At 44.2% G+C, this 25,342-nt stretch overlaps 1 protein-coding gene across 1 annotated transcript in view; it reads left to right on the top strand.

Moving 5' to 3' along the window:
• LOC146045969 (solute carrier family 22 member 6-A-like) overlaps positions 1 to 22,989 on the top strand; it is a 63,717-nt gene extending 40,728 nt beyond the window's left edge. Inside the window, exons 7-9 of the mRNA XM_083165119.1 lie at positions 10,795 to 10,903; positions 21,720 to 21,923; positions 22,707 to 22,989. Of these exons, the coding sequence (XP_083021245.1) occupies positions 10,795 to 10,903; positions 21,720 to 21,923; positions 22,707 to 22,767 (374 nt within the window). The 3' untranslated portion in view covers positions 22,768 to 22,989. The remainder of the gene's footprint in view (positions 1 to 10,794; positions 10,904 to 21,719; positions 21,924 to 22,706) is intronic.
• The last annotated feature ends 2,353 nt before the right edge of the window (positions 22,990 to 25,342 follow it).

Genomic DNA, 25,342 nt, shown 5'->3' with positions numbered 1-25,342 from the left:
AGCAGAGACTTGGTCTCTTCCCAACTCTGGTCTGGCGCTCATTTTCCCATGTCTGTGCAGAGCTGGAAGGAGCATTGTTCTTCAACTGGCAGAGTTACAGTTTCCTCTAAGCAGCGCTTCTCCTGGTGACCAATGAGGTCCTTACAGCAGACAGATAAGTACTCATTATTCTGTGCAAACCCCTGACATTGTGCACTGTGAGTTTATCATGACTGAAAGGTGTAGCACTGCTGTAATAGGGGAGGGAGTGGCTGCCTTGTAATAGACTGCAGGTTTTGCGGGGTCAAATTAACAGCTGAACAGATGGACCACAGGGATTTATGTCCTACTTGTGAATCTGTGCCTTGTGGTGTTCAAGCCCAGAGGTCTGAACAACCTGAGCCTGTGTGGGCGGTGGCACTGGGGAGATCCGTGACTGCACATCAAGGGATGAGCTGGCTTTTTTGACCATTTTCTTCCTTTCAGCCTTCAGGGGGTTCCATTACCCCTTCCCAGGGGGAACCAGCATTACTGCAGGCCATGCAGGATATGGCGCAGAGTGTGCATTAAATGAATTATATCATGGATCAATTCACTAAGGTCCCTGAGGCATTCCCCCCCCCCCCCCCAGACAACCCTTATCCACCCCCACCCCTCCTCTCCTTAATCTACAGTAGATTCTGAGGAAGAGGGTGAGTGTGCTGACATGGTTTGGGACCAGAGAGAGGAGTTGGAAGCTTCTACTCCAGGTAGTGAGGATTTAATCTTAGCTGTTAAGCAGAGATTAGATCTTGCAGAGGATGACAAAGTACAGCACCAAGGGGTGTTCATGAAATGGCACAGAGATGCAGTTACTTTTCCCTGTGATGAGGGCATGAAGGAACTGCTTGGGGAAGCATCGAGAACGCCTGATAAAAAGCCTATGATGCCAAAGAAGTTTGCAAACCTGTATCCTATGCCAGAGGAACAGGTTAAGTTATGGGAAAAGGTCCCGCTGGTGGACGCCCCGGTGGCAAGACTGTCTAAAGCTACGGTGTTGCCTGTCCAAGGGGGGCTGCTTTTAAGGACCCTGTTGACAAAAAAATGTAAGGCTGCCTAAAGGCAGTGTTTCAAGGGGTGGGATTTACCCTATGTCCAATTATTGCTTCGGCATGGGTGTCCAAGGCTATGATTCGCTGGGCTGATTCCCTATGCTCTGAACTTCAACCTGATACAGAGGCTTTTGTTTTAGCAGAGAAGCTAAAGTGTGCAGCTGAGCATATTTGTGAGGCTGGAGAAGAGGGCGTCAAGATTGCTTCCAAGGTGTCGGCCACATCTGTAACAGTCAGGAGAGCTTTGTGGCTAAAAGCATGGGAGGCTGACAGCGACTCCAAGAAGTCTTTGGAAGCTCTGGCGTTTAAAGCTGAGCTTCTTTTTGGATCTGAATTAGAGTCTATAATTAAGCAGGCCACAGGAGGAAAGAGTACCTTTCTCCCCACCCCAGCGACTAAACAAGCTAGCTCTAAGTTTGGGGTTTTTTGTTCCTCCTTTCGTCCTTCCTTTTGAAGTGGTACGACCAACAGAGGACAATCGGCTAGGGGCAAATTCCCCTCCACTAAAGGTAGGGTGTCTAGATCTTGTTTTGGTGCCTTTACGAAGAAACGTTTGGTGCCTTTGTCTTCCAAAGGTGAGGAGAAGCCTTTTGCATGACTGGTTGGAGACTCCCAGTTCTGGGAGCAGAGTGGTGGGTCACCTACTACAGTTCTGGGACACATGGATACTCTCTGCTCAGGATGTGGTTTCCCAGGGCTACAGAATAAATCTCAGAGGAGTTCCTCTGAAGAGATTTCTGCCGACACCCTTACCGAAGGAAGCTCGCTTGAGAAAAACCCTTTTGGAGGTGGCAACGTCCCTTCTGGAAAAGTACCATGGGAAGAAAGGTTTTTATTCCATTCTTTTCTTGGGTCTCAAACCAGATGGGTCCTTCAGACCTATTCTGAATCTGAAGTCCTTAAACCTACATTTATGGGTGGATTATTTCCAAATGGAATCCCTAAGGTCTGTCCTACTAAGCATGGAACCAGGAGAATATTTAGCTTAGGTGGACATTCAAGATGCATATCTACAGGTGCCTATCTGTGCAGAGCATCAATCTTTGCTGCATTTCGCAATAGGCGAGATGCATCTACAGTTCCAAGCTCTCCCTTTCGGTTGGCCACAGCACCAAGAGTATTCACGAAGGTGATGGCTGTGATGGCAGCAGCTCTCAGGTTGAATGGAATTGTGGTAATTCCTTACTTGGACTACCTGCTGTTCAAGGTGGAGTCAGCAGCAAAGTTGCAGGAAAATCTGGAAGTGACAAAGAATTTCTTACGGGATCATGGGTGGATTTTGAATCTTCCAAAGTCTCACTTGGTTCCAACGTTTCTGGGTGTTTTGCTGGACACTTGTTTACATCGAGTCTTCCTTCCAGAATCAAAGGCCAGAGACATTCGAGTATTAGTACTCAAAATTCTGCAGTCACTGAATCCATCAGTTTGGAAGTGCATGAAACTTCTGGGCAAAATGGCAGTAACTTTCGAAACCCTGCAGTTTGCAAGGTGTCATTCTCTGACTTTCCAATGGAACATCCTTTCTTCTTGGTCGGTAAACCCAAAGTCCAGGAAACAGGAGACCTTGGTCCTGTCTCTGGAAGCAAGGGAGTCACTGAATTGGTGGACGGATCTGGAGACTCTACAACTGGGTCACTCTCTTCAAGCCTGGTATTGGTTGGTGGTTACAACCTATGCCAGTCTAAGGGGGTGGGAAGCAAGTCAACTCAGACTGCATGGTTTGTGGACCAGTGAGGAATCGGCTGAAGGGTTTGCCCATTCGGATTCAGTCGGACAATGCCACGGCGGTGGCATAACTCAGACTGCAGGGTTTGTGGACCAGCGAGGAATCTGTTCTACCGATCAATGTTCTGGATCTGCGGGCTGTCTGGAAGACTTTAAAACAGGCAGTGAATCGGCTGAAGGGTTTGCCCATTCGGATTCAGTTGGACAATGCCACGGTGGTGGCATACCTCAACCATCAGGGAGGCACGCACAGCAGGATGGCAATGCTAGAGGTTGCTTAGATTTTTCAATGGGCAGAATTGAATGTCCCTGCTTTGTTGGCTGTCTTCATTCCGGGGATCCAGAATGTGGAAGCAGATTTCCTCAGCAGATCGGATCTGCTGGAGGGAGAATGGACCTTACACACAGGTGTTCCAGGAAATTGTGGATCTCTGGGGACTCCCGGAGGTGGATCTTATGGCATCCAGACACAACTGTCAGGTACCCAAGTTTTGCTCCCGGTTCAGGGATCCGAAGGCATGGATGCCATGACAATTCCGTGGGGTTTCAACCTGGCTTACGTATTCCCACCTTTTTCAATGATCGCTCGGGATCTCAAGAGGGTGAGGACACAAGGGGTTAGGGTGATCTTGATTGCTCCAGATTGGCCCAGAAGATCTTGGTACTCTGACATTCTGAGGTTATCGACTGCGTCGTGGAGGCTTCCACAACGACTGGACCTACTCAAACAAGGTCCGTTTTTACACCAGGGCCTAGGTCGTCTCAATTTTACGGCCTGGCTTTTGAGACCGCCTTGTTAAAGAAGAAGGGTTTTTCAGATTCTGTTATTCAGACCATGCTTAGTGCTCGCAAGTCTGTTTCTGTGGCAAATTATCATAGAGTGTGGAAGATCTATATCAGATGCTGTGTGAATGGCAAAAGGTTCACACAATTAGATTTAAAGTGAGTAGACTTCTGGACTTTCTCCAAGAGCAGGTCTAAGCCTTCAGTCACTGAAGGTTCAGTTATCAGCTTTGTCTATATTTTTCCAAAAGAGATTGGCATTATTGCCAGAAGTTCAGACTTTTCTGCAGGGGTATACGTCTGAAACCTCCATACAGACAACCGGTGGCTCCCTGGGATCTCTCATTGGTGTTGTCCGTGCTTCAGAAACCTCCTTTTGAACCGTTATGGTCAGCTGACCTGAAATTCCTTTCTTGGAACTTTGCCTTTCTTATGGCCATTGCGTCAGCAAGAAGAGTGTTTGAATTGGGGGTCTTATCTTGCAAGGTACCTTTACTGGTCTTTCATGAAGACAGGGCCGTCCTGAGGACAATACCAAAAAATTTTGTGTCGGGGTTCAATTTGAACCAAGAGATTGTTCTTCCAGTGTTTAATCCTCCAGAGGAGGATAGAATTAGGGACAAACTAAAAAAGTTGGATGTGGTTCGCGCTTTGCGCATTTATTTGGACAGAGTGAAGGATTTTAGAAAATCTGACTTGCTGTTTGTACTTTGATGTACATAAGAGAGGATGGCCAGCTTCTAAGCAGACCATTGCTAGGTGGTCAAACCAGATGGGTCCTTCAGACCTATTCTGAATCTGAAGTCCTTAAACCTACATTTATGGGTGGATTATTTCCAAATGGAATCCCTAAGGTCTGTCCTACTAAGCATGGAACCAGGAGAATATTTAGCTTAGGTGGACATTCAAGATGCATATCTACAGGTGCCTATCTGTGCAGAGCATCAATCTTTGCTGCATTTCGCAATAGGCGAGATGCATCTACAGTTCCAAGCTCTCCCTTTCGGTTGGCCACAGCACCAAGAGTATTCACGAAGGTGATGGCTGTGATGGCAGCAGCTCTCAGGTTGAATGGAATTGTGGTAATTCCTTACTTGGACTACCTGCTGTTCAAGGTGGAGTCAGCAGCAAAGTTGCAGGAAAATCTGGAAGTGACAAAGAATTTCTTACGGGATCATGGGTGGATTTTGAATCTTCCAAAGTCTCACTTGGTTCCAACGTTTCTGGGTGTTTTGCTGGACACTCGTTTACATCGAGTCTTCCTTCCAGAATCAAAGGCCAGAGACATTCGAGTATTAGTACTCAAAATTCTGCAGTCACTGAATCCATCAGTTTGGAAGTGCATGAAACTTCTGGGCAAAATGGCAGTAACTTTCGAAACCCTGCAGTTTGCAAGGTGTCATTCTCTGACTTTCCAATGGAACATCCTTTCTTCTTGGTCGGTAAACCCAAAGTCCAGGAAACAGGAGACCTTGGTCCTGTCTCTGGAAGCAAGGGAGTCACTGAATTGGTGGACGGATCTGGAGACTCTACAACTGGGTCACTCTCTTCAAGCCTGGTATTGGTTGGTGGTTACAACCTATGCCAGTCTAAGGGGGTGGGAAGCAAGTCAACTCAGACTGCATGGTTTGTGGACCAGTGAGGAATCGGCTGAAGGGTTTGCCCATTCGGATTCAGTCGGACAATGCCACGGCGGTGGCATAACTCAGACTGCAGGGTTTGTGGACCAGCGAGGAATCTGTTCTACCGATCAATGTTCTGGATCTGCGGGCTGTCTGGAAGACTTTAAAACAGGCAGTGAATCGGCTGAAGGGTTTGCCCATTCGGATTCAGTTGGACAATGCCACGGTGGTGGCATACCTCAACCATCAGGGAGGCACGCACAGCAGGATGGCAATGCTAGAGGTTGCTTAGATTTTTCAATGGGCAGAATTGAATGTCCCTGCTTTGTTGGCTGTCTTCATTCCGGGGATCCAGAATGTGGAAGCAGATTTCCTCAGCAGATCGGATCTGCTGGAGGGAGAATGGACCTTACACACAGGTGTTCCAGGAAATTGTGGATCTCTGGGGACTCCCGGAGGTGGATCTTATGGCATCCAGACACAACTGTCAGGTACCCAAGTTTTGCTCCCGGTTCAGGGATCCGAAGGCATGGATGCCATGACAATTCCGTGGGGTTTCAACCTGGCTTACGTATTCCCACCTTTTTCAATGATCGCTCGGGATCTCAAGAGGGTGAGGACACAAGGGGTTAGGGTGATCTTGATTGCTCCAGATTGGCCCAGAAGATCTTGGTACTCTGACATTCTGAGGTTATCGACTGCGTCGTGGAGGCTTCCACAACGACTGGACCTACTCAAACAAGGTCCGTTTTTACACCAGGGCCTAGGTCGTCTCAATTTTACGGCCTGGCTTTTGAGACCGCCTTGTTAAAGAAGAAGGGTTTTTCAGATTCTGTTATTCAGACCATGCTTAGTGCTCGCAAGTCTGTTTCTGTGGCAAATTATCATAGAGTGTGGAAGATCTATATCAGATGCTGTGTGAATGGCAAAAGGTTCACACAATTAGATTTAAAGTGAGTAGACTTCTGGACTTTCTCCAAGAGCAGGTCTAAGCCTTCAGTCACTGAAGGTTCAGTTATCAGCTTTGTCTATATTTTTCCAAAAGAGATTGGCATTATTGCCAGAAGTTCAGACTTTTCTGCAGGGGTATACGTCTGAAACCTCCATACAGACAACCGGTGGCTCCCTGGGATCTCTCATTGGTGTTGTCCGTGCTTCAGAAACCTCCTTTTGAACCGTTATGGTCAGCTGACCTGAAATTCCTTTCTTGGAACTTTGCCTTTCTTATGGCCATTGCGTCAGCAAGAAGAGTGTTTGAATTGGGGGTCTTATCTTGCAAGGTACCTTTACTGGTCTTTCATGAAGACAGGGCCGTCCTGAGGACAATACCAAAAAATTTTGTGTCGGGGTTCAATTTGAACCAAGAGATTGTTCTTCCAGTGTTTAATCCTCCAGAGGAGGATAGAATTAGGGACAAACTAAAAAAGTTGGATGTGGTTCGCGCTTTGCGCATTTATTTGGACAGAGTGAAGGATTTTAGAAAATCTGACTTGCTGTTTGTACTTTGATGTACATAAGAGAGGATGGCCAGCTTCTAAGCAGACCATTGCTAGGTGGTCAAACCAGATGGGTCCTTCAGACCTATTCTGAATCTGAAGTCCTTAAACCTACATTTATGGGTGGATTATTTCCAAATGGAATCCCTAAGGTCTGTCCTACTAAGCATGGAACCAGGAGAATATTTAGCTTAGGTGGACATTCAAGATGCATATCTACAGGTGCCTATCTGTGCAGAGCATCAATCTTTGCTGCATTTCGCAATAGGCGAGATGCATCTACAGTTCCAAGCTCTCCCTTTCGGTTGGCCACAGCACCAAGAGTATTCACGAAGGTGATGGCTGTGATGGCAGCAGCTCTCAGGTTGAATGGAATTGTGGTAATTCCTTACTTGGACTACCTGCTGTTCAAGGTGGAGTCAGCAGCAAAGTTGCAGGAAAATCTGGAAGTGACAAAGAATTTCTTACGGGATCATGGGTGGATTTTGAATCTTCCAAAGTCTCACTTGGTTCCAACGTTTCTGGGTGTTTTGCTGGACACTCGTTTACATCGAGTCTTCCTTCCAGAATCAAAGGCCAGAGACATTCGAGTATTAGTACTCAAAATTCTGCAGTCACTGAATCCATCAGTTTGGAAGTGCATGAAACTTCTGGGCAAAATGGCAGTAACTTTCGAAACCCTGCAGTTTGCAAGGTGTCATTCTCTGACTTTCCAATGGAACATCCTTTCTTCTTGGTCGGTAAACCCAAAGTCCAGGAAACAGGAGACCTTGGTCCTGTCTCTGGAAGCAAGGGAGTCACTGAATTGGTGGACGGATCTGGAGACTCTACAACTGGGTCACTCTCTTCAAGCCTGGTATTGGTTGGTGGTTACAACCTATGCCAGTCTAAGGGGGTGGGAAGCAAGTCAACTCAGACTGCATGGTTTGTGGACCAGTGAGGAATCGGCTGAAGGGTTTGCCCATTCGGATTCAGTCGGACAATGCCACGGCGGTGGCATAACTCAGACTGCAGGGTTTGTGGACCAGCGAGGAATCTGTTCTACCGATCAATGTTCTGGATCTGCGGGCTGTCTGGAAGACTTTAAAACAGGCAGTGAATCGGCTGAAGGGTTTGCCCATTCGGATTCAGTTGGACAATGCCACGGTGGTGGCATACCTCAACCATCAGGGAGGCACGCACAGCAGGATGGCAATGCTAGAGGTTGCTTAGATTTTTCAATGGGCAGAATTGAATGTCCCTGCTTTGTTGGCTGTCTTCATTCCGGGGATCCAGAATGTGGAAGCAGATTTCCTCAGCAGATCGGATCTGCTGGAGGGAGAATGGACCTTACACACAGGTGTTCCAGGAAATTGTGGATCTCTGGGGACTCCCGGAGGTGGATCTTATGGCATCCAGACACAACTGTCAGGTACCCAAGTTTTGCTCCCGGTTCAGGGATCCGAAGGCATGGATGCCATGACAATTCCGTGGGGTTTCAACCTGGCTTACGTATTCCCACCTTTTTCAATGATCGCTCGGGATCTCAAGAGGGTGAGGACACAAGGGGTTAGGGTGATCTTGATTGCTCCAGATTGGCCCAGAAGATCTTGGTACTCTGACATTCTGAGGTTATCGACTGCGTCGTGGAGGCTTCCACAACGACTGGACCTACTCAAACAAGGTCCGTTTTTACACCAGGGCCTAGGTCGTCTCAATTTTACGGCCTGGCTTTTGAGACCGCCTTGTTAAAGAAGAAGGGTTTTTCAGATTCTGTTATTCAGACCATGCTTAGTGCTCGCAAGTCTGTTTCTGTGGCAAATTATCATAGAGTGTGGAAGATCTATATCAGATGCTGTGTGAATGGCAAAAGGTTCACACAATTAGATTTAAAGTGAGTAGACTTCTGGACTTTCTCCAAGAGCAGGTCTAAGCCTTCAGTCACTGAAGGTTCAGTTATCAGCTTTGTCTATATTTTTCCAAAAGAGATTGGCATTATTGCCAGAAGTTCAGACTTTTCTGCAGGGGTATACGTCTGAAACCTCCATACAGACAACCGGTGGCTCCCTGGGATCTCTCATTGGTGTTGTCCGTGCTTCAGAAACCTCCTTTTGAACCGTTATGGTCAGCTGACCTGAAATTCCTTTCTTGGAACTTTGCCTTTCTTATGGCCATTGCGTCAGCAAGAAGAGTGTTTGAATTGGGGGTCTTATCTTGCAAGGTACCTTTACTGGTCTTTCATGAAGACAGGGCCGTCCTGAGGACAATACCCAAAAATTTTGTGTCGGGGTTCAATTTGAACCAAGAGATTGTTCTTCCAGTGTTTAATCCTCCAGAGGAGGATAGAATTAGGGACAAACTAAAAAAGTTGGATGTGGTTCGCGCTTTGCGCATTTATTTGGACAGAGTGAAGGATTTTAGAAAATCTGACTTGCTGTTTGTACTTTGATGTACATAAGAGAGGATGGCCAGCTTCTAAGCAGACCATTGCTAGGTGGTTAAGGTCGGTCATTGCTTTTGCTTACACTAAAGTCGGCAGACCCATTCCCTCCAGGATCAATGCCCATGCCACCAGGTCGGTTGCCTCTTCTTGGGCTGTGCAGCATGGGGCTACGGCAGAACAATTGTGCAGGGCTGCCACGTGGTCCACTGTTCACACATATACCAAATTTTACAGGTTCTATAAGCTCTCGTTGGAGGATGCTTCATTTGGGCGAGCATTGATGAGAACTGCAGGCCTGAGCGTACCCTCCCAAAGGCCCAGCTCTTGAACGTCCCAACGTCAAGCTGTGTCACCAGGATGGACGAAAGAGAGAAGGGGATTTTTTGTAAGAACTTACCGCTCTAACCCATTTCTCAGAGTCCATCCTGGTGACACAGCGATCCCTCCCTTACGCTCAGTAAGTGTTACCGTTTCATGTGTTATATGGTTATGTTTTCATTGTGCATATTAATATGTTGGGCGTTGTACTGAGTAATGTATTCCAGTGTGCTATTGAAGTTGAACTGAGGAATGCTGGGATGCAGAAGGGAGGAGCCTGCCTCTCAAAGATGTTAGCATAGGTGCTTGGCTCCTTGCGGACCTTCCTACATCCCAAGGTCAAGCTGTGTCACCAGGATGGACTCAGAGAAAGGGGTTTGAACGGTAACTTCTTACAAAAATCGACTTTTCAAGCCCAGCATGAAACATGGCAGGTAGGAGCTGATTGGCTTGCTGTTTATCACTTTCCATTTTATCAATCTTCTTTTATCTGGCCCTTAACCTTTTTTTTGCCATGCACCGTAATGTTGTGATCCGGGACTCATTGTTACATGTTAATAAATCAGAACAAAAGAAGTAATACCATAGGTCCACTCAATCCTTTGTTAACATTTATTTTAAAATCAGTATTTATTATATATGCTTATAACAGAGGTATCAGTAACTATGCTACAAATGTAGTGCTATTTATTGCTTACTTATTACAGTATATTCCTGTTCTTTCTTTAGTTACTGTATGTACACATATCAGAAGCACCTACAGCATACTTACCAACTCTCCTGAAAGTTGTAGGAGACTCCTGATTTGTCAGGTAGTCCCCCGCACTCCAGGAAGACCATGCATATCTCCTGCTGGCATCCTAATAATGCAGTGAGGATGTAGAGTAAAATAACTACCCATCATGGTCCACGGGGAGGAGGTGGGGCTAAAATGATGTGAATTGCCTTATTTTAGCCATGCCCCCTTTCCCGATATAAAAGCTTGACCCCACCCCTGAAGTGCCCTGCAGCAGCTGCTCTCCGGAGAAGAGAAAATAAAAGTAGGTAAATATGCTACAGTCTGCATCAGGGTATACACAATTTTTCCATTTTGTTAAGAATTATCAGTATATTTCCTTGCTAGAAGATAACTATTGCAAAATACCTTCTATGTTAATAAATCATGTACAACTGTTTTCCAAGTAATATGCTGGCAAATTGTACAAAATAATTACATTTAAACCAGTTTATGTGGATGATAATGTAGATTCAGATTTTACAACAATAATATATAACCCATATTTCTCCTAATCTATAAATTAAGATCTCCTTGTGTATAAATGATACTACAGTATGCATACATTTATTGTGTATTTCAGACATAATGCCTTTGCAGCTGACTGTTACCGTCCTGGCCAAAGGATTTCTTGGTTCATCCATTGTCTGTAATTATCTATACATTGCAGAGCTCTACCCAACTGTGCTCAGGTAAGCTTTACATGAAACCATATAGGGTACTTGTTTCCTAGCACGGCGCACACTAAGCAATTTGCTTAGTGGGCTATTCTGCGTAGTGAAATCGCATCGCATTGCATGGGCCATTTTAGGGCCATTCGATGTGCGATGCGATTTTCCTATGTAACTTATGCACTGCTCTCTCAGCCCCGGGTCATCGCATCGCATCTGACGCAAAATCGCATTTGATCGCATGCGATTTTGAATCGCATGCAATAGCATGTCATTTTATAGGGTGTTTGATGCCATGACATTCGGTATACAATCATATGATTGTATGTCCCCAAAAATAGGTTTAACGCACCCCCCCCCCCCCCACACACACACACACACACTATCCACGGCAACCCGTACGTGGCAAGTGCAGCGAGCCCCCGCCAACTTTTTCATTACCCCACTATCCACGTCGGCGTGGAGTTCATTTTATTTAGTGTGGCGAGTGAAGCGAGCCACTGAGCCCGAAGCGTGGCGAGCGGACGCTGAATACATGTAAAGTAATCCACGTCCCCTCGCTCACTGTGCTCGCCACAGTATAGAAAAACAACTCCACGCCGACGTGGATAATGGGCTAATGAAAAAGTCGGAGGACGTGTTCCGCCGCCCCTGGCGGGGATCGCTGCGCTCGCTAGGGGCCATTAATCATGTCAACATTCATCATGTAGACATTGATGAAATGTTGATATGTTGCAATGACAAAATATTGTCTGTGGTGGCCTAGTGGTTACCTGCATGGCTCCTGAGTCCCAAAAGTCACATTACTGTGACTTTTAGGTAAGACTGGGATCCTCTTGCGTTCCATTCAGAGGGGGAAATTTAATAGGGTGAGAGATTCAGAAAGGGAGATATTTGGTAAGAAATCTCCAGTTTTTTAAAGCGGCAATCATTTACACTGCAAAATCAGTTTGATTTTTCAGTGTAAATGATTGCTGCTTTAAAAAAAAAAAAAAAACAGGAGATTTCTTACCAAATCTCTCACTTTCTGAATCTCTCATCCTATTAAATTTCACCCAGAATATTTCTCGAATATCCCTAACCCAAATTTATATACCAGGCACTCCCTCCAGTGCTTTACTGTATACCCCCTGTAACCTACCCCTACCCTCCGCCCTACAGCCTAACCTATGTTGACACTGTAGACATTTCGGTACTTGTGGACAATCGCGGCTCCCACGATGTGCATCGTATGGTAAAAAATTGCAACAAATGCAATTAACAGAAATGCATCCAAATGCATTGAAATTTGTATAAAACATGTTCAATGGCCCCCAAATGTCATTTTTCAGGCTGTACCACCCCCCCTATCAACGCGAACCCGAAGCGTGGCGAGCGCAGCGAGCCCGCGAGGGGCGGCGGTACGCGTCCTACGACCTTTTCATACCCCCACTATCCACGTCGGCGTGGAGTTGAGATTAGAAAGCCAATAAAAATGTTCTGTACTTACTGTATTGATTGTACTACTGTATATGATTTGTTTATAGAAATTGGTCTGCTTAATAGTACTATATCAGATTAAGTTCTAGATCCTAAAAACAAAAATCCTATCAATATAGTCTTCATCGTAATGTGCAGCACCATAACAGGACCATACCCTCCAACTCTACCGAATTTGCCGGTACAGTACCATTTTTTAACGGTCTGTACCGGCAAATAAAAACTGTACCGAATGTACCGTTTTTTGTCTTTGTCCCAACTCCTCCTTGCTCCGGGCTGTCACTGTCATATGTGTTCCACCAAACTTACAGGTCCCGCTGTACCTTCCAATGCGCAGCAGTTTCATCCTAAACTTCTGTGTTCTGTGTCCCACCTGCGTTCCACCCGCCCCACCCGGAAGTGTTATTGGATCCTGGATGTCCTGCTGTGTGGTACCAACGACCCCCAACTCCGCCCCCACCATTACCATATGCTGCTGCTGGCTGCTGTGTGAGTCGGGCTGGAGTTGAGTGATCCGCATGGTCCCCACGCTGGGCATGTCTAGCCTTGCGCCTGACAGATCTCTATGAATGGAGGTCTCCATTATCCCCTGGGGTGTTCTATGACTTTGTGGCAGCCTGTATGAGTCTGGGGTAATATCAGGGCTTCGTGGTGGTCTTTATAGGGGAAGGGCGGCTCTCACACTGCTTCTGTCCCATTAGGTGCAGGGCTAGCAGCTGCATATATGCTGGTCTTTATAGTGGGATTCCCAGGTCCAGGGAGAAATAACAGACATCAGAATCTGGTTGCCATGGGCAACGTCTACTCATCTTTTTTTTTTTTTTTTTAAAAACCTTAGTAAATGTTCTGCTCTGGCTGCATTCTCTCTTTATGGAAGTGGAATTCTGGGACTGTCACATCACAGGCAAGCGCCTTAACAGTTAAGGGGTATCCCTTTATAAAAGGAAAAAAAAGGCCAGTACACATTTGTAAAGGAGGCATGGCCACTCCCCATTTACCCATGGCCATGCCCTGTTTACTCATGGCCAAGCCCCCTTTCTGAATGTGTACCGATTTCTGCCCTTCAGATGTTGGACGGTATGCAGGACTGGACTGCAATCTGGAAGCCACAGCCTACACCGAGTAGCAGGGGGACACTCTATCCATTCCCCTAGTTTCATTGATTTCCCCAAGTCTAGCCCCCAGATCGTCCCACAGGGAAACTTGTTATTCTCAGTTAGAAGTGCAATCAATATGTGCAGCTATGAGATTAAAGCATTTGCATGTGGGGATTAGAGCAGATGGAGACCATCCATCATTACCCTCTCTTCCCATTGTCTCTGATCATCTCACATAACAAATGACAAAATAATCTGTAACCTCTTGGTAGTGGCAATGCATAGTAATAGAGAGAAAACATTGATGTTTATATACCTGGTTTCACACAATTCTGCCCATTTAACTGTATACAATGGTAAAGTTACAGTGAGGACAAGGAAAATGCACCGTTTAAACCATAAATCATCCTGAACTCCAGTAATGTCTGCTAATGATACCCTGAGTGAGATCATGTAGATGATGTACTGCTAAATAATGTAGTCTCTGGTTGGTACAATAGAACAACCTCTTTTGCTAATGAAAGTCTGACTCGCCTTGTAGTGGAATATTCCTGTGTAACATTAGTGCTATAAAACTTTGGATTAGACGTATAGTTGTTCCTGTTTAGCAATATTTGGACGTAGGATTATTAACCTATTCACTGTCAAATATTACATCCATACTATTCATTAATTAGAAAGTGTAATTTAAATATAACAAACAAGAAGAAATCATTTCTATATCGCAGACTTTTATGTCATTTTTGCCTTTACAGGAAACCAGTAAAAGTGACTGAGCATGCATATATATCACAAAATGTGTAACTTTAGGCAAAGAGAATAAAAATATAATAATATTTTGGGCTAAATTAGCTTTTTAGCTTTTTAGAGCTACCACATTTTAGGCGGTTTGGGATGCAGGATTTAAAGGGGCAATAATATTAACTACAAATCAGGGTTTATTTTATATTTAATATTATTGCACTGTGCAGGGACCACAACCACCAAAGATGCTACGGCTGAAAAAAGTTCTCGGTACTCTTTACTTAGAAGGGCGCCCATCTCGGGCATCTCGGGGATTGAATGCACTAAAAAATCGGGTGCGATCAACCGACGAGATGCCCGAGATTTCCCATAGGGAACAATGTTAAATGTCTCAATTGACCCAATTTTCCTGTTCAATGCCTCAATTGACCCAATTTTTCCATAGGAAACAATGTTAAATGGGCCACAGAGGCCAAATAGGCACCCTGAAGTGAATAATGGCCACCCGAATTGTTAACGCCACCCCACGATCAACGTCAACCCGAAGCGTGGCGAGCGCAGCGAGCCCGCGAGGGGCGGCGGTACGCGTCCTACGACCTTTTCATACCCCCACTATCCACGTCGGCGTGGAGTTGAGAATAGAAAGTGTGGCGAGCGCAGCGAGCCACCGAGCCCGAAGCGTGGCGAGCGCAGCGAGCCCCGCGAGGGGACGCGGATACCTTCACAGGTATCCGCGTCCCCTCGCGGGCTTCACAGCTGTCCGCGTGCGCTCGCCACGCTTCGGGCTCGGTGGCTCGCTGCGCTCGCCACACTTTCTATTCTCAACTCCACGCCGACGTGGATAGTGGGGGTATGAAAAGGTCGTAGGACGCGTACCGCCGCCCCTCGCGGGCTCGCTGCGCTCGCCACGCATCGGGTTGACGTTGATCGTGGGGTGGCGTTAACAATTCGGGTGGCCATTATACACTTCAGGGTGCCTATTTGGCCTCTGTGGCCCATTTAACATTGTTTCCTATGGAAAAATCAGGTCAATTGAGGCATTGAACAGGAAAATTGGGTCAATTGAGACATTTAACATTGTTCCCTATGGGAAATCTCGGGCATCTCGTCGGTTGATCGCACCCGATTTTTTAGTGCATTCAATCCCCGAGATGCCCGAGATTTTTTACTAACGATGCCCACGATCAAAATCGTGGGCGCCCTTCTAAGTAAAGAGTACCAAGTTCTCTATACTGAGGCAAAACTAGTGGCGGTGCAGCTGGTACAATGTACTGGACCAACTGCAAAATTTTTTTTATTTTATGGGCATTCCCAGGCAGGTCGAATGGCATCAGTGCCCATACCTTTTGCGGCCATCTATGTCTTTAATAAAAGTCAATTCAAAGTCAGACTGACTGTTATTATTTATTTATTAACAGTTTCTTATATAGCGCATACATATTCTGCAGCGCTTTACAGAGTATAGTTGAATATTCAGTCCCTGCCCCATTCTAGGGGAGCCAATTTGCCTACCAGTATATTTTTGGATTGTGGGAGGAACCCAGAGGAAACCCACGCAAGTACGGGGAGAATATACAAACTCCGCACAGTTAGAGCCATGGTGGGAATCAAACCCATGACCTCAGTGCTGTGAGGCAGTAATGCTAACCATTACATCATCCGTACTGTTATTTCAAAATGGGAGAAAAATCGGTGTGATTTCATGGATGGAAAAACTTACCCGACTCACAGTAGTATAGATGGTTCAATACACTTAAAGGTACAGTATCTTTAGATTCAGCTTCCTCACAGCTATTCCAGATGGAGTATTTTTCAAGTTATCCATATACAGTACCAGGTTAAAAAATAAGTGATGTCAGAGGTGATAAAACCACTTACAATGTATTTTTTTTTTAAATGACACATTACAAAGAAATAGGGGGGAAAATGCATAAAAGGTGTTTGTTTCAATTATGGTTCAAAGTTCATTAAAAAAAAAAAACTCCAAAGTAGCATACTGTACCTCTTAGGAGACTAGATGTACCAGGCTTCGAAAAGTGTAGAGTGATAAACAACCAGCCAATCAGCTCCTAATTGTCATGCTACAGGCTGGGTTTGAAAAATAGCAGGAGCTGATTGGCTGATTATTTATTACTCTCATCTTTATCACTTTTTGAAGCTTGGTGCATCTGGCCCAAGGTGTAGTAATAAGAAATTATGGAAATTGGCTGTTCACACTCCTTCCTGTCAATGCGTTTCGATCACAGATTAACAGGTGGTGTGATAGATCCAAGACTATGGAATTGCATAGAATCCTGAGATAAATACCACATAAGTATTGTGTAAAAATCGATATTGGTTAGTACGGACCTGTAAATGTTAAATGTTTGTATGTAAGTGAATGCTATTGAATATATGTGATTTGTGAGATATATGACATATAGGTAAATGTCAATATATCCAAACGTATGTAATCTTTGTTTTAAAAACGTAATAAAAGAAAAAAAAAAACAGGTGGTGTAAAAAGACAAGTATTTATAAGACAAGACAGCCTATATGGATTTTATAGGAAATTCCGTCATATCATCGGGCATCACGGACGGTGTAATGGTTAGCATTACTGACTCACAGCACTGAGGTCATGGGTTCGATTCTCACCATTGCTCATACTGTGCGGAGTTTGTATGTTCTTCCCGTGCTTGCGTGGGTTTCCTCCGGGTACTCTGGTTTCGTCTATACTGGAAGGTTAATTGGCTCCCAACAAAATTAACCCAAAAATGTCTTTGTGGACATGTGGCAGGGAATATACATTGTGAGCTCCACTGGGGCAGGGATTCTCTGTAAAGCGCTGCAGAATATGTGTGCGCTATATAAAAACTGTTCATACATAAATAATAATAAATTACACAGCAGCTCTTTGTTGAAAATCTACCTGGGAGTTTAGAAGAGTGATGGCTAACCTTGACATTCCAGCTGTTGTTGAACTACACATCCCAGCATGCTCTGCATCAGTTTTAGCATGGCCAAATAGTAAAACTGATGCAGGGCATGCTGGGATGTGTAATTCAACAACAGCTGGAGTGTCAAGGTTAGCCATCACTGCTTTACTACTTTTTTAGGACATGTTTGTCACCTTGGCCATATATTTTGTATACAACACATTTATATCTTTTGTATATCAGGATTAACTACATCCCCCATTTTTAATGTGACACATTCTTCTTTATCTCTATTAAATTACTTTTTTTAGATTAAAATTATTTTTGCCTTTTTAAGTCTTAGACAAATCTATTTTTGGGTTTGTGGGAGCTTAATAAAATCTGGGCTAATAAAACTCTTTCGGGGAGAACTTGGTATCCTACATGGGTGTGGATTATTAGATAGATACTGTCTAGATAGAGAGTTAATATAGGTCAACCCCAAAAGGTCCACATGCATAGGATGAGAGATTCAAAAAGTGAGAGATTTGGTAAGAAATCTCCAGTTTTTTTTAAAGCAGCAATCATTTACCCTGCAAAACCAGTTTGATTTTGCAGTGTAAATGATTGCCGCTTTAAAAAAACTGGAGATTTCTTACCAAATCTCTCACTTTCTGAATCTCTCATCCTATTAAATCTCACCCTGTAGATCTATCAACCAGAACCAATCCTACACAAGATACAAAGACAACAACTATGTTGTCTATAGGAGAGGGAGGGAACACTTGGATTCTTTCTGTGATTTCCTAAATGATAATGACAAAAATATCTTATTTAGTTTTGATATACAGGAGACGTCCATTCCTTTTCTTGACACCTCAGTGTATATAGAGCAGGGCTGGGCAACACCGGCCCTCCAGATGTTGATGAACTACACATCCCAGCATGCCTTGCATCAGTTTCAGCATGGCCACATAGCAAAACTAATGCAAAGCATCCTGGGATGTGTAGTTCACTAACATCTGGAGGGCCGGTGTTGCCCAGCACTGATATAGAGGAACAAAGGATTCATTTAAAAAATGATACCAAACCAACTGACGCATGTGCTTACAGTGCAGCCCCAGCTGTCATCATAACAATTGGATAAATTCCATTCTGAATGATTCATTTAAAAGGTTAAGGAAAAACTGTTCTAATAATATATATATTTTTTTGGGAACAAGTGAGAACCATGGGCAACAAGTTTGTAGCTTGTGGATATTAAATAGATAAGGTATACAAAATAACTGAAACAATGAAGAAAATTATATGATCTCTTGGAATCCAAAAAGGATTTAAAGAAAAAGAACAGTTATGGATTTACTTTTTATTACCAAATTTACCATAAAGTATAAAAAAAGTTTAAAAGGTACAGATGGAGCTGCCGCTAGCCGGCGGGGACACGCGAGCGGCTCACTCGCTTGTGCGTCCCCAACAGTAAGGCGGTCGGGAGCGGGGACAAAATGCTTCCCTGCCTTTCTCCACTTCAGGGAGATGGACAAGGAGCGGTGGCAGGTGGGAGCAGAGAGAAAAGTGAGCAGGGAGACGGGCGGAGGGCTGCAGGGCGCCCCATTCTGTCGGACTCAGGTGGCTGGCAGGGGACGGCGAATGAGAGCGGCTCCATCTGTATTTAGTAAGCATTGCGGAAAGAACCTATTTTAGGCCCAAAGTTACCATGAATTCCCTCATATATTGCAAGGATGTCATGTTAAAAATCCGCTTGGGTGAACATTTCTGCAACATTAGGGAGGGCTTAGAGCAGGCATGTCCAAACTTTGGCCCTCCAGCTGTTGTGAAACTACAAGTCCCATCATGCCTTGCCACAGTTTTGCTATTAGGAAATGCAAAAACTATGGCAAGGCATGCTGGGATGTGTAGTTTCACAACAGCTGGAGGGCCATAGTTTGGACATGCCTGGCTTAGAGTATCGTGCTCTTTCAGCCCACTTTGAAAACACAAAAGTATTTTCTGTTTCTGGTATCTCAAGTTTTTTGGGGGGCATAAAAGCCATTGAAAAGAAATGAAAGATGTCGTGTCTTGTTGGCAAGAACCAAAATTTTACTTTAGCTGTAAAACTCTTATTCCCGAAAGAGTTTAATAATAGTGATTTTGAGCTCAATCACATTTATTTGTAAAGTCGGTCTGCTGCCATGGCAGAAAAATTGGTTCTTTCCAGTATGCGTTCCAGCATGCGTTCTACAGACACTCAAGATGGCCGTCACATCACTTCTGGATGACACAACTTCTGGTACATGAGGTGCCCAAAGTTCGTTCCAACATGAGGTTCAGAATCGCGTCACTTCCAGATGACTGTGATGCCAGTTAGAAATAGGGTATATGGTCATTTGTTCGACCCATATTAGGTCGACATGCATTGGGCTGACCACTGAAGGTTGACATTGCTTAGGTTGACACATGAAATATGTCGACATAGCCGACTAGGGCGTGGAGGGAGAACAGAATAGTGTGTTGGGTGTACCAAGGCACCGTGCCCGCAGCATGATGAGCGCAGTGAGCCATGTGAGGGGGACGCGGTACACTTTGACGGTGTCTATGTCGACATAGGAAAAAAACATGAAAAACTCATGCCGACCGTTTGACTGTCGACCTAGCCGTTCCCGACCTAATGCTTGTGTCTACCTGCCAACCCTGTTGACTTCATCCATGTTGATTTATTCCATGTGTTGACCAAAGCCATGTCGACGTTCTGTGGTTGACTCAATGCATGTAGACCTGAGTCGACCCAATGACCCATACACAGAAATAGACGTAATCCAACCCATAGAATCTGTCACATTTTTATAACCAGTGATTTATACGCGATTATAACAATGTTCAATAAGACCCTATACCGCTAATGTTTTTTCAAGCTAATATACCAGGAAAGAAATTAAGCAAAACAAAATTAATACTCTTTGAAATTAAGTGTATCCAGAGCAGTACATCTAGATTACAACTACATGGAAATTGTGCTTATGCACAGTAAAGCAGGGACCTACAGTAAATGTACTTTTTTACTTTTTACAATCTGCTTGGCTTCAGTGCATACTTGTCTACTCTCCCTCAAGTTGCAGGAGACTCAAATTTTTTGTCCTAGCCTTTTGCACCCTCAGAAGAGTGGCCGGAACTTTGGGATCTTGTACACTTCCTAGCAGAGCAGGGGCAGGAGGTTATACACTGAATTCTGGTGTAGAATAGAAACATAGAAACATAGAAACATAGAATTTGACGGCAGATAAGAACCACTTGGCCCATCTAGTCTGCCCCTTTTTTTAAACATGTTACCTCAAACCATATTTGATCCTTATTTTTTTGTAAGGATATCAATATGCTTATCCCAAGCATGTTTAAATTGTACTACTGTATTTGCGTCTACCACCTCTGTTGGGAGGCTATTCCACTTATCTACTACTCTTTCTGTGAAAAAATTCTTCCTCGCATTTCCCCTGAATCTTCCTCCCTCTAGTTTCAGTGCATGTCCTCGTGTTCTGTTGCTCCTCTTCCTGTGAAGAATGTCTCCCACCTGTACCTTGTTAAAGCCCTTGATATATTTGAAAGTTTCTAATATAATATAATGGAGGGGGTGGGATAAATGGCACAAATTTATGTCATTTGGCCTTTCCCTTTCTACAGATATAGATAGAAGCATGATATAATTTGGGGGGATGCTTAGTGACATATTCTGGCCCTGCCTTAGTACATGGCAAGCAGCATTTCCTCTCTGGTCTTCTCTTATCAGTCATGGGTTTAAGAGAGCATCTGTGTGGGCAGTGGCACCCTCCTCTCATGGCACAGTTGTGTTCCCAGGGATTTCTCCAGTGTGCAAATCTCTTGGAAATAGCAGCATCAATGCCGGACTCCCGAGTGTAACTCCTGGGGACAATGGAGACAGTGGCTGCCAGGCTAAAGTTATCAAAGGGGCCGCAAGATGGTACACGATCACTAGGTCAGCAAGAGGAAGGTCGACATGCATTAGGTTGACCAAGTACAAGTATGGAGAGCGCTGTGAGCCATGCAAGGGGACGCGGTGCAACGTTTTGTGTCCATGTCGGCTGTGTCGACATTGGGACAAAAAATTAAAAACTCCATGTCGGCCTTTTGACTATCGGCCTTCCCCATGTTGACCCAATGCTTGTGTTGACCTAATTACTCTGTCGACCTAACCTCATGTCGTTATCATTTCACATTATCACGACCTTCAGACATGTCGACCTTGATGCATGTCAACCTTCAGTGGTAGACCGTCCTCTTGTTGACCCTATGATCCATACCCATGTAAGACAGAGGCTGATTGGCTGGTACTCTATCACAATATAATCTCTCTATTTAAAAAAAACTCAAGGCTCTAATAATTATCATTTGCAGCCGGCACCGGAAAATAAAGATTCCATATGACCACAATTAATTGCAATAAGGAATCTCTCGGATGTGCCAATGGTGAGATGCTGGGTTTCAGCACATGTGCAAGCTGGAGCCACTGGGTGGGCACCACCTTCCATTTTGCCTCTGGGCACCTGGTGTGAACTTACACTGTGCAGTAGAATAATGTTTATACATAAACTTGAATTCTTATTTCTACAGACAGACTGGGATTGGATTCACCAACATGATGATGAGATTAGGGGCAGTAGTTGCCCCTCTTGCAATGATGACAAAGATCTATGCATCATTCCTTCCCCTTGTAATATTTGGAGTGGTGCCTATTCTTTGTGGAGTACCTATTTTTTGGCTACCAGAGACCATGAACAGTCCACTGCTGGACACAGTGGAGGAGGTAGAAGAACGGTGAGTACTGACAGAGGATCATTTAAATTATCTGAAATTCTGGAACAACATGCTATGTCCTATCTACTAAAAAGACAAGGGAGCTATGTAGTGGTACATTATTGTTGCGTAAAAAAAAATAGATTAATAATATAAGAACAACATGTGTGTGTGTGTGTGTGTGTGTGTTTATGTATTTGTACAAGGAGTTCAAATAGTCCCTGTGCAGTGATTGTGTTCTAAGTAAAGGTGCATACACACTAGACTATGTGTGCAGTCAAAGATACTGTATTGGTAAACGATTTCAATTCGTCCTGGTCAAACGATGTTGTGCCTACACACTGAACCATATGGCGACCGACGAACAATCGAAGGCAAACAAGTCTAGCTATTTGACATAGACAACAAAATCCCTGATGAATGAACAACCAGAGCGTACATCGTTCCTTCATGCACACTGGCCGAAGTTGTGAACAATATCGTTCAGAGGGCCCAAAATTAATGATATCTTTAAAATGATCTCCCAACAAGTAATACGACAGCACAATTGTTTATAAACACTCTATTTACATGAACTAAAAGAGAATTGTTCCAAACGTATCTATATTTATCGTAAAAGTGTTTTCCCTTTGAAGCCTGCCACGAATGCAGATATATATTATTTATGAGTCTTTTTGGATCCTGCAAACTTATATGAACGCTCATATTCTTTAAAATTGTATATTGTTTTGCTCCCTTCTCATGTCTCTTGGTAGATACTACCTTTACCTTTAAACTTTAACACCTGTTTGCATTTCTTTTCAGAAGCCGGAATGCAAATTCTCAAACCAAGAAAAAAGAATCCATGCTTTGTACCAAGCTATAGAACATTCATATCTCACAGGAGAGCTACTGTATCTATAATGATCGGTAGTTCATTGGAGTTGAAGCATCTGTCCTAGCCACCAATTGTCACGAAGATCCAGATACATTTCATGGTCTGCTCGGTTTGTACCAGCAATACTATGAGCCACAATTATGGAATAAAGAGCAGTAAGCAAACATACTGTACATGCTGAAGCAGTCATGCTTACTGTGAGATCTCTTAATCCAATCATTTATTTATAAAGCTGGGTACACATATGATGATGTGTGTAGCCCGTGATACCGCCTTTGGGCGGGGGGGTGGGGGTGGGTGGGGGACCAGCAGGGTTGTGACATTGGAAAGTGCACTTACAAGAGACACTTCTTATAATAGAGAAGAGAGATAGGGCGAGATGTAATAGGACAAGTTTTTTAGTCATGATCCAAAATCACACGTTTAGAAATCGCAAATTTTATGACCAAAAATCGCAAAATATGGAATGCGAATTGCTGTGTGAAAAATGAGATGACATGCGATTTTGTGCGATTTTGTCAATGAAAAATGTGAATTTTAGTAATGAAAATGTGCGAATTAATGAACACGTGCGATTTGTTAGACATGGTAATGTGCGGTTTTCTCAGCCCCACAAGCATAACAAGCTCATTGAACTGGTCCTGGTTTTAAAAATACAGGGGACAAAATGTTAAGGGTCCCCCGTATTTAAGAAACCAACAGCAGCCTCTTGGACAGGTCCTGGTTCCAAAAATATGGGGGACAATAATAACTGTAGGTTCCCCCCTGTATTTTGGAACCAGCAACGGGCTCCAACAGCCCGTGCTGTATTGCCACAGTCTGGGGACACTTTTTATACAAGGTCTTCGGCCATACCATGCGCACTGTTGCTGGTCAGTCCTGGACGGAGTCCATGGGGGAGTCAGAAATCCCCCTGTCCAGTGCTTTCCCCGGCGTCCCAGGGTGGTAGACGCCGGGCTGATAAGTGTAAAATTATATTTTAAAAAAACATTGCATTGAGTCAGGTGCTGGTTCCAAAATATGGGTTACCCCCAGTTTTTTGTCCCTGTATTTTTGGAACCAGGACTGGTCCAAGAGCCTGGTGCTGGTTTCTTAAATACAGGGGACCCCTAAACACTTTGTCCCCTGTATCTTTGAAACCAGGACCGGTTCAACAAACCAGGGGCTGGTTATGCTTAGGAAGAGGGACTCCACCCTGGTTTTTTTTTCTTAATTTTCACTTTAACACGTTTTTGTTGGACAGAACCATGCGCAGATCTCACTGATCTGTGCATGGCTCTATCAAACTTGCCAGCCTGAACTTGGTCTATTTGTTTTGCGATTTTTGGTATCATTTACCAAAAATTGCGCCCGATAACATTTGTGAGTTGTATACTTTATAATGGGAAAACATCTGGATGCAATTTCAACAGGCCAAAATGTGCATATTTTGAAGCAAAAAGTGCAATTTTTACCGCAATTTGGAATTTTAAAAATCTCATCCTATTACATCTCGTCCATAATGTCATACTGTATATAGCAATTAGGAACATCTACAATATATTATTTATTTGCTATACAATGTATTATCATCTCTCTTCTCTAATATATGAAGGCTCTCTTATGAAAGAGTTTACTTGAGGCATTGCTTTTGTTGTTATGTAAGTTAGTTAGGTTTGTAAACTTGGACAGAATTTATCCAGAATTATGTGTACATCAGACATCAGACAATTCCGACTTTTGTCCTCCTGGCACATGCAAGCCCAGTACACACAGGACGACTGCTGCCACCCCCGAGATGCTGTGTGCTGAGGAAGGTTTTCCCTATTGTTTATAGGCAAAACCCTGTGATCTAGCTGAAAACCTTTCTCTGCAGGTGATAGTGATGCGTGACATGACTAAAGGTCGACATGGGATAGGTCGATAGGGTCATTAAGTCGACAATCATTAGGTTGACATGGAGAAGGTCGACAGTCAAAAGGTCGACATGGGGTTTTTCACCTTTTTTTGAGTCGACATGTACCGACAGGCAGAATTTCATGCCCTACCCTCCACTAGGGCGTGATGGGAGAATAAAATAATGTGCCCGAAGCATGGCGAGCGCAATCAGCCATGTGAGGGGACGCGGTGCTACGTTTCAGTGTCCATGTGGACGGTGTCAACATTCGCGACAAAAAAGGTGAAAAAACCCATGTCGACCTTTTGACTGTCGACCTTCCCCATGTCGCCCTGATGATTGTCGACCTAATGACCCTATCGACCTAACCCATGTCGACCATCAGTCATTTCGAACTTCCTGCATGTTGACATTCAGTCATGTTGACCTTAATGCATGTCAACCTAGTGGTGTCGACCTAATGCATGTCAACCTAGTTTCTGTCTATCCAATGATCCATACCCACATACGTACATACCACTCATCAATGGATTCCCTTAAAGTGAGTAAAAAAATAACAGATTTAATTAAAGGAGTACAAGTTGCACATATGCCATTGATTGGTAGGTGCCCCCTGAGACGCGGCTGTCTTCAGTGCCAGCACTTTGGTGTTACCCATTTTGAAGTCGACATCTGGGTGTGGGTTGA

The sequence above is a fragment of the Crinia signifera genome, chromosome 11, assembly GCF_055691185.1.
Source record: "Crinia signifera chromosome 11, ASM5569118v1, whole genome shotgun sequence".
NCBI classification, from domain to species: domain Eukaryota; kingdom Metazoa; phylum Chordata; class Amphibia; order Anura; family Myobatrachidae; genus Crinia; species Crinia signifera.
This window is presented reverse-complemented; position numbering and strand designations above follow the sequence as displayed.